The sequence below is a fragment of the Sardina pilchardus genome, chromosome 21, assembly GCF_963854185.1.
Source record: "Sardina pilchardus chromosome 21, fSarPil1.1, whole genome shotgun sequence".
In the NCBI taxonomy this organism is placed as follows: domain Eukaryota; kingdom Metazoa; phylum Chordata; class Actinopteri; order Clupeiformes; family Clupeidae; genus Sardina; species Sardina pilchardus.
In genome coordinates, this window is record NC_085014.1 from 24,113,727 (window position 1) to 24,123,726 (window position 10,000).

At 46.9% G+C, this 10,000-nt stretch overlaps 2 protein-coding genes across 3 annotated transcripts in view; one reads left to right on the forward strand and one right to left on the reverse strand.

Moving 5' to 3' along the window:
* macrod1 (mono-ADP ribosylhydrolase 1) overlaps nucleotides 1–2,249 on the forward strand; it is a 59,578-nt gene extending 57,329 nt beyond the window's left edge. The window contains exons 10-11 of one of the 2 annotated variants that reach the window (XM_062524493.1): nucleotides 637–677; nucleotides 1,212–2,249. In XM_062524493.1, the coding sequence (XP_062380477.1) occupies nucleotides 637–677; nucleotides 1,212–1,223 (53 nt within the window). In that variant the 3' untranslated portion in view covers nucleotides 1,224–2,249. The remainder of the gene's footprint in view (nucleotides 1–636; nucleotides 678–1,211) is intronic. The other variant, XM_062524494.1, reaches the window with a different exon arrangement.
* A 4,434-nt stretch (nucleotides 2,250–6,683) lies between these two features.
* The window catches only part of ccdc88b (coiled-coil domain containing 88B), a 19,133-nt gene continuing 15,816 nt past the window's right edge, over nucleotides 6,684–10,000 (reverse strand). Inside the window, exons 25-29 of the mRNA XM_062524365.1 lie at nucleotides 9,739–9,843; nucleotides 8,897–9,051; nucleotides 7,723–7,986; nucleotides 7,232–7,300; nucleotides 6,684–6,949 (exon numbers count right to left, since the gene is read on the reverse strand). Of these exons, the coding sequence (XP_062380349.1) occupies nucleotides 6,912–6,949; nucleotides 7,232–7,300; nucleotides 7,723–7,986; nucleotides 8,897–9,051; nucleotides 9,739–9,843 (631 nt within the window). The 3' untranslated portion in view covers nucleotides 6,684–6,911. The remainder of the gene's footprint in view (nucleotides 6,950–7,231; nucleotides 7,301–7,722; nucleotides 7,987–8,896; nucleotides 9,052–9,738; nucleotides 9,844–10,000) is intronic.

Below are 10,000 nucleotides of genomic sequence, written 5' to 3' on the forward strand. Positions count from 1 at the left end.
ACACACACACTTAGCAATATCTGCAAACTCATACTGTAGACCCCGGGAGAATCATACAAAGCGCTCACTGACAGCCTGACTTTTAATGCAACTTAAATTACGTCTGGCCAGTTAAGAATTTAGCAGCTGCAAAGCACAGTGTTGCCCCCATTGTTAATTTATTCAGAGAGGTACTTTCGGAACAGTATGGGGTGACTCACGAGAGGTTTTCTCACCGCATGTCGGAGGACCTGATGCCTGTTAGGGTCACAGAGAGTAGGCCACTTGTTTTAATGTACGTCCCTTCAAATGCACCACCATCTTACCACCAAGACAAACAGGGCTCCATAGAGATGCGTTGTAATTCTCTCTGGCTCTTTTTGGGTTTTGTCTTGCTGTCATCGTTGCCAACATCTGTCACAGCCACTATCAACGTAATGCACAACCTGTAGCGTCATTTACAGCCATTTCTGGTAACAAATCACCCGCGGAAGTCATTTTTATTTCCCGAATGGCCTTTTCCAGAATAGCCTTCACGCTGAGTAATGTCATATAAAACCATGCATATCACATCACCACATGTGCTGGATTCTTTTGGACAATCTTTTGCTTGTTTTCCCCCCCAAAACCCCTCATGTCCATCCCTCCCCTTATCAGCCGAGTCTGCTGGCCAGTCAGAGAGCCCACCTGGCGGACAGGTAAAAGGCATGGCGTGCGCTGGTGCTTGTGTGTTGTCTGTCCTTTGTGTGTTCTTGAACAGCGTAGTGCTCGTAGCTGGCTGTAGCTAACCTGTTAGAAGGACAGCGCGTCGGCTGTCGATAACCATCTCTTATCTCCCCTCCTCTCTCCGTCTAACAAACTACCCCCCCCTGTGCCCGTATGTTAGCGCTGCAATACACTCTCTGTCTAATTACACTGAAAAACTGATTTGTGCACCTGCGAATGACGGACTAATCTTAGCTGTAAATGTAGACTAATAATTGTCATAATAGCACAGTAATTTGTATGCTTTTTCTGGACTAATAGACATGTCCATTAAACAGTCCTTCAGACGGCATAGTAATCCTGATGTTGCTATTCTCGAGGGGGGGAAATGTCTTGGGAGGGTGGGCTACCTGAGCTTCTCACCTGAGCTGATGGTCGTAACGATAATGGTACTGGCAGGGATGATAATTAGATGAAAAGAGTTTAATCTGCACGCTTTAAAATCCCTGTTCATCTTCTCTCGGCAGGATCCTCTGTGAAAAGCAAGCTATGATTGCCTGTCACGGTTGCCGTGGATACGCTACGCCACCCATCATGGTTTTGCCTGACCTCCTCCTCCTGCTCCCCCCCCACCCCCCACCCCCCAACCTCCATCACCCTATCTCTGCTCGCTTTTTTTTAAATGTTTTTTTTTCTTTTCCCTCTGTAGAAAAATCTGACAAACATGTGTAATTACTGTGGGTACTGCTGGGAAGTGCTTAGAGATAGAGGGGCTTGGTCTGGGCACAACACCGCCCGGCACCTTCCTAAACAAGACGTGCTCGCAAAATAACACGTAGGGTCAATAACAGCAATTAGGCTCACAGTGTCGAGTGTAGCACTTCAGGCTGTGGTTTTAAAGGAGAATTGGTAAAAGTGAAGACCCATTGATTTAGTTTATACAATGTTAAGATGAACATTGTGCCTGTTTATTAGGTAGGAAATGTTAGCATAGCCCTCACGGTATTAGTGCAACTTGCGATTTTCACCTTGACGTTGGTGTTAATGAAGTGGAAACGAAACACTAAAATAGGTGGAATCTTTATGTTGACTTTCACATGCTTTTAACGAGTGTTACCTGATGTGGTTCACACAAGGAGCCAGCACGGACATTTCATTAGAGCTGTTTTCTACTGACTAGCCTGTGTAAGTGCACAGTTTGTTTAATTCATGAGATTAATATTCTATCATATTCTTTAAGAGGGGTGATGTATTTTGAGTGGATTTGAAGTGATGTTTGTAATATTAATAGCCAAAGATGTGATTTGTATTCTCTAATATGTTTCTACTCCAGCTAAATAAACATTTGGCAACACGTAGAGAGGGGGGTGCCTTATGGGCACGTATAAGTTATTGAACCTATTAGACCGGAGGAAATGGAGACATTGCTTTGCCTCTGCCCATGATCTCGACGCTCACAAGCCTACAATTAAATAACTTTAAATTTTTTCCTCTCCGCCATTTCACTGTATGTCTGCGGGCTTGATGAAAGAGTCTCATTAAAGTCAATTCTTTTGGAAACCTAATGGCTCTGCACTGCTCTTTTCTTACTGTACTAATTGCACTGTGGGGGTAAAGGGGCTCTAGTCCTTAAGTGATCCGCTTACATCGCCGCAGAAGATAAACTGCTTCGAGACCATACTGGATGTTGTTTCAAATGAAGTTATTACACTCTTTATTCTTGGTTTGGTTTTTATTTCCGTCGGAAGGAATAACACACACACACACACACACACACACACTCTCTCTCACACTCACACTCACACACTCACATGCAGAGAAATCTCCAGTAAGTCTGTTAGTCTTTCCTCTCTGTTCTTGCCTGATGGGAGGAGAGGGAAGAGAGGGAGCTCTTGATGAACTCATTTGAAGTCATTTTCATTTTTTAATAAGCGGCGGACAGCCCAGATACTGTCATCACAGGAACCTCTACGAATAATGAGGAGGGAGAGACAGAGCAGAGGAGAGTGGGAGAACAGGCGGAAGAGAGGAGAGAAAGAAAGAAAGAAAGAAAGAAAGAAAGAGAGGGAAGACAGAAGTGTTGCAATTGTACAAGGCAAGAGATGGAGAAGGGCAGGGGGTGGGGGTGGAACAGAAGAAGGCGGAGGGTAGATGGGGGGGGGCAGTTGGGCCCATTTGAGAGGGATTTAACATGGAGGTATGAGAGATGTACATGCATAAAGCAGACAAGAGGAGAGGAGGGAGGAAGAGAGTGAAGTGCGGCTGGAATGAAAAGGACAGTGGCGCTCGCGCAGTAATTATCCCACGGGCGCTCTTCATCCCGTCCCATCAGCGCTCTTTCTCTCCCCTTCTCCCTTCATTTATTCCTCCGCCTAACTGCTGCCCTCTCTTCTTCTCTAGTGCCCCCCCTCTCTCTCTTCTCTCCTCTCCTCTCCGCCTCGCCTCTCCGAATCCCCCCTCTCTCCTCTCGAGCTCCACCGTTCCTCTCGGTTTAATTCAATTCCCACTATTTGCATCACAAACACGCATCATTTATCCTCCCTGATTTGGTGACTCTCGAGTGAAGATTACAGAGATGTGTCTCCTAAAAGGCCCTAACTCTCCTATTGAGACAGATTAGCCGCACTTGTTTTTATCACCCTCACTTTCTCACTCGACGGGCTCGCTCGCTCGCTCGCTCGCACGCTCTCACGCGCTTTCGCTCCTCTTCACCTCGTCTCCAAATCATCCAGGGGAAACGTTTTTTTGTTTTTTTTCTTCTTCTCAACCTTTCTCACTCCTTCTCTCTTCTTTTTCTCCTTCTCTCTGTCTTTCTCTCTCTCACACACACACACACACACACACACACACACACTTTCTCACTCTTTACGAATGGCTTTCTATTTCGGAGGTAACAGTATCTCCCGCCGAGTGTCAACCCAGAGCATCTGTCTGCTCTCTCCGTGTTAGCCAGTTGCGTCTCCTTGTGTGTCACCAGCTGCGTCGACGACGGCGAGTCCTCCTCCTCCGTGCGATCTGATAAAAAGATGGCCTTTCTAACAGATTACCGAAGTGGCAGGGAGAGTGGACGAGATTGAGTGTTCCGGACAAGAGTGAGGGGTCAAGACTGTGTGTGTGTATGTGTGTGCGCGTGTGTGTGTGTGTGTGTGTGTGTGCGTTGGGTCGAGGAGGGCAAACCTGATGTTTATGGATGCTGGGGAGAGAGGGAGTGAGGCGATGGTGGTAAACTGCTTGTGAAATGAAAATGGCTGCTTAGCAGAACCCAGGACACTCCGCTGCCCCATTGGATCAATTGGGTGATTTACAACCTGAAAGCCTGTCAGGGCTCGGAAACACCACGCAGAAGGAGGGGTGCATAAACCTGGGCGGGGGGTTGAGGTGGGGAGGAGAGCGAGAGAGAGAGAGAGAGGGTGGGGGGTGAGCTCATGAGTTGGATGCACAAAGAGGGGAACGCAAAAAGCGGCATGGAAAGATAGACAATTCGGCGTAATTGTCAAGTGGAAAGGAACGGACGACGCTGAGGGTTGCTGTGTTGAAATGACATGATTGGGCAACACACCTGCATCATAGCAGCCCAATTCCCTGAAACTCACCAATGACTTACTCGGGTGTTGCAACACTGACGGAAACCTACTCCACTTAATCCCTCCCCATTGCACTTGAATAATCAGCGTATCAGCATCAAAGTTTGCACTTAGCAATTATTCAAGTCGGTCTCCATATGGTCGGTTCAATCCAGGATTTTTTTTTTTTTTTTTACTTGTGTGCAGAGGCTTACTTTGCTAAGCGGCTGAAAATGAAATGCCTCTAGTTCGTAAAGAAGGTCAGGCAAGAATCGTGTGTGGTTTGGGAGGTTTGCTCTTACTCACAGTAAGTTTGTGGTGAATCATTACCATGTCCCCGGGGCCATTCATTAATTTCTTGATATAGGCCTCAGCGTGCAAATTACAAAACAAGAATCCTCTCCTTCCCACCCCAAGAAATAGAAAAAAAAAGAATTAACAGAGACCCTCTCCAACGACGACCCCTTTAATGTCACTGTATAAGTCACTGAATGTATGCCGTCATGGTCAGGCCACAGGTATGATTTACCGTTGTTCTGTGTGTGTATGTCTGCATGTTTTGTCATTGAGTTACAGTATAGTGTGTTTATGTGTGCGCGTGTGCCTTCTATTTTCATGTCAGTCTAGCTGGGTGTCTGGCTTTATGCTGTGGAGTATTGCCGAATATTTATGTGTGGCTATATTGCTGAAGGGTGTGTTTGTATGTGAGTGTTTGTGTTTGTGAGTCTGGAAGTGATTGAGATGAACAGGGAAGGTGTGTGTTTGCGCGTGTATGTACGTATGTGTGTGTGCGTGTGTGTGTGTGGTGTGTGTTTGCGTTAGTGCTTGCGTGAGCGGACGCCCCTGAGTGTTTTCCACTCGCACCCACCTCGATTTTGTTTTATTTTATTTTTATTTTGAGTGTTTAATGTATTAAAAGGGCCGGGGTAATGAATTATAATCTTTAATGCAGGGACCGATCGATATCTCCACAAAATAAATCAGCTTTTTACTGAGAGCGTCAAAGCCTTTAATACACTAGGGAGGAGAGGGAGGGGGAGAGCGAGGGATGGAGGGGGAGACGAAGGAGGGAGAGATGGAGGGAGGGGGTGGAAAAAGCAGGCAGAGGGAGGGTGGACAGCAGAGGTGGGAGGGAGGGAGAGAGACCGAGAGGATGAATGAGAGTGGGTCCTTGTAGGAAATATTTGCAGTCACCACATTACCGCTCATGCCCCTAACAACATTCACGATGCACTTATGTAAAAGGTCGAGAGGTCGCATTCTGTCACAGGGGACAAGGGAGAGTGCGATCACCATCCATCACAAATGGTGATTTTCGTCGAGGACTTTGTATATCGGCCATTGTTGTCCAAGGCCACTCTTAAATAATTGCCCTCAAGGATCACCTCAAATCCAGGATGCAATGGTCGGACACGGCTACCGTCTCTGTGAACACCTACTGTGCATCCGATCAGCTGAAGCGTTCAATAGCTCAGCAGCACTTCTCGCAATGAATGACAGAATAATATCGTTGTGTGTTCAAGACGGCCCTTGCTACAGGTCATGGCGGAGTTGGAATTCACCACAGCTGTAAGAAGCGGTTGAGGAGGACAGGAATATTTTTGTTCTCCCCGAGCCTCACTCAGCCCGCATTACAGAGCCGCACAGCTCTTAATAATTCAGAAACGCTACAGGCGAGGGGATAGAGAGAGGGCAGGGGAATAGGGGATCACTTTTCCATGTTCCATTGGTTTTATAAGCTAACATTATTGGCCTACTGAACAGACACTATGTGCGCAAAGGGAACAATCCGATAAATTATTGAGTGTACTTTTAGTGGACTTCATGCTTTGTATTAAAGATTTAGAAGAATTGAAAGTTTCCAGTGTTCAGTGCAAGATATGGGGGGGGGGGGGGGGGGGTTGTCACTGTGCCTATCCAATGATTGACATGTCCTGATGGTTTACCCGCAGTATATCAAAGTTTCATAAACAAATGGTTTCACCAACTGACGTGTTTTGATTGAGGACGCAGCATGACGGCAGTATAATTCATTAGATGTATTAGCGCTCCCATTTGTCGCGTCTGAGTTACGATTCACCTGAGGTAGGCTTGTCAAAAGTCCTCTCCCCAAATGTTTTAGCGGCTCCACTCTTCTCGAGATTACCACAGTCAAGGCCAAAAAACGTCATTCCAGTTCTCCAAGTCCAGGCCCAAAGCCCCCTTCAGCGATTCTGTTCAACATAAATACAGAGTGGACAACCTTTCTGCAAAGACACGGTCATTCTCTAAGTAGTTTGATGGAGCAGCCTATTGTCACACTGCCCCTCAATGGTCACATGCCGTAAGTACAGCCCAGCCGTTAGGAGCCCATCAACTATCCTAGCAACTATGACACTCAATCAAAGCAAGCCAGTGTATTGCTTTCAAAACATGCACACATCATTCTTATAGGGCCGCAGTACAAAAATGTGTTTATTGGTGTAAATATATGCATGATTGAATGCATGTAGGTATATACTGTATGTAAGGCGGTATAAAAAAATGTATTCAAGTCATTCGTGTTGACCCTTCGACCCTCCAGAATTCATGTCAGTAAAAACACATACAGCGTCTCGGTTTTGAACTGACACAAAGGGCATGCAGGTCAGTGGTGGTATACTGCCTGCTGCCTGCAAATCCGCTCTAGTCCGTGGATTTTGCCTCGTTGCTTGAAGGGGCATCTGAAAAAGAGAGGAGCAGCAGCAGCAGCTCGTTATGGGAGATCTCTTCAGAACTCGGGTTATAAAATCCTCCACTTATGTGCATAAAGAGCAGCACAAGAGTATTATCACACCAAGGCCAAGTCTAGAGATTTGAATCACTCAAAGCAGTGTTTTCTTTTTCGATTTAAGCACTGCGTAAGTGTGCATAACTGTAAGTGCGTAAGTGTGCATAACTGCATAACTGTTACTGTATGTTGGCTCCTTATCTCTGTGAAAAGATTTATGTCCTGTTTCACCCACCTTCGGCTCCTGAAGACAGGCGCTTCCGATCTGGGGTAGCGTCTCTACTGAGACTGTCCGAGCTCTCAGCTAAACACAAACACACACACACACACAGTAAATGAAATAGCCACGCATACTTAAAATGTTCAACACTGAAAAATGTTCGGAATTACAGATGTTTTAAATACACTAAAATGGACTTTTAATGGAACATTATGTGCAAGCGCAATGTCTTTGCACCACATTTCCCACCATCAACAGCGTAAAGCATCGTGCTTTGGATTGTGTGTGATATACTGTTTCACTTCCCACACTTCAGGGGGGAATTCAACTCAGGCATGTCGACACAAATTTGAACATAATGGGCTGTTATGGCTGGATGGTGAATTCCCTATTATGCTTATAAGTCTATTATTATGCCCAGGCAGCTCCATCTAGTGCCTGCCCAGTGTGTCCTAGACCTCCTCTCCCTCTCCCTCCCTCCCTCCCTCCCTGCCTGTGCTCCTCACCCTTGCCCTCCTCGCTGTCCTGGCTGGGGCTGCTCTCCGCCTCCCACAGGGCCTGCGAAGTGCGCCAGCGTTCGCGCGGGGAGGCGCGCTGGTCCCCGGGGCTGAAGGACTGCGAGATGGACCCTCCCCGGCCGCCCCGGCCCAGGGCCCAGCCGTGGCGCGAGCCCAGCTTGCGGCGGCCCGAGCGCTGTTTCGGGGGCTCGTCCGACTCTGCCGACGCCACCCTCCGCAGGGGGGTGGGGGAGCCCGGTGCACTGCGAAGGTCTGTGGTGGCAGAGGTCAAAAGGTCATCGTCAAAAGGAGGGAGATTTATAACCCATATATGAAATCCATACATTTGTCACAAATATATTTATAATGAGAAGAATATTCTCCTTAATCACTGAAAGCCTCAGCAGAAACCTGTCCAAAAAGCAGAGCTTCGCACCATAACAATTAGAAGAAAATGGTTGAAAAAATACCTGTACACAACAGCACAAACATAAAAAACAGCAATTATTTCTTAAGAAGAAGGGAAAGAAAAACAAACAGTTTCCAGAAATAGTGAAAAACATTCCAAGCTCTTGGAAGCAACATTCAGGGCCAGACAACATGTAAATTAAGCCATATATACATATGCAGTGTATGTAAAGTCATTCCATACTTAAAACACACCATATACTAATGAAATGCATTTTCATAATGAATATAAAATACTGTATTACGCATATGGCCTAAGTCCATCAACCAATAGAAAAGGTCATCGTGACACAGTGCATTTCCACATACACACACTCTCAATGACCTTTTCAAGAGATATTTTCTCTTTCTCTTTCCCTATCTGTATGAGTGTGTGTGTGCAATAAAAAAAACAATAATGCGGTTATTTCTCTCATCTTGCGCCACAATGGAAAAGTCTGTAGGGGGTGGTGAAGACGGCAATGGGTGATTGTGTGTGTGTGTGTGTGTGTGTGTATATCTCTGACTAGGAGATAGAAAAAGTGATGGAAGTGTGTGTATATATATATCTCTGACTAGGAGATAGAAAAAGTGATGGAAGTGTGTGTGTGTGTGTATATATATATATCTCTGACTAGGAGATAGAAGAAGTGATGGGAGTGTGAGTGTGTGAGTAAGAGAGTGAGAGAGAAAGATAGGTGAAGAGGGAGAGATAAGTGACGAGCGATAACACTACCTTGCAGCGGAGGTGACGGTGAGTGGTGCACAATGTCGTACGTCTCGGCGAGGTTCTCCACGCTCCCGCAGGCGACAAACTGAGCACGGCCCTCTCGGCCGACGACGCGCGGCTTTATCAGCTTCTTCATCCGGTCGGCTATCCAGTTACTCTTCCTGCAGGGCACGGGAAGGAGCCGGAGGAAGAGGAGGAGGAGGAGCGAGAATGGGGGGGAAAAGAATGAGTGTCAGAGTAAAAGAACGGATGACACAAAGAGAGACAGGAGGGTAAAGGTGAAGATGGACAGAGTGAGAGAGTGAGAGCAGATGGAAAGCAAAGGTCACACAGAGAACGAGAGAATGAAGACGAGTGACAAAACAGAGGGCTAAAAAGGACAAGAGAAACCTTCAGATTTTTGAGAAGGGGGGGAAAAAAACGACGTGACAATGTGAAGGAAAAGGTGAAAGATAATAGGGGAGGTTGAGCCTTGGAAAAGGATGACATTTATAACATACTGGCCATTGTTTATTGCCTTTTAGCAAGTGGCAGAGGACCATGAAGACATTGATCTCTGAAGTCGGAGAAAGTGCTGATTTTTCCCCTTTTCAATATTAAACAAGATTATCTCATTTGGAGATTGACAACCTGCACATCAATCCCTGGAGGACTCACAGTTCCAGCTGATGAGATTTAAGACAGCCAGCCGATTACAGCAAATAGATGCAAACACAAGAGGACAGGGAGGCAAGCACCCAGAGAGGGGGGAAGACACGCAGCAAATGATGGGGGTGAGGTGGAGGGGTGGAGGGGGAGGGGGAAGGGGTGAGGGGGCGGAAGACATGGCTGACGAGAGCTCCACTGACTTGGCCTTGGTGGGGGTGGGCAGAGCAGGCTCCAGGACCCGGTACTGGTCCATGATCTTCTCCACCAGCTTCTGCTTCTCGCGGCGCAGCTCGTTCAGCTTGTCTCTAGACAGACACAACAACAGAGAGGGAGCAGGCAGCTCCAGTGAGCCTCATGCTGGGATAATGGGTGGGAGAAGTTGTGCTGGTACGCTGTGTGTGGGAGAGGACGTGTATGCGTGCGGGACTAAAATAGCCCTTTTTTTCTCTCTTCAGGGAATAG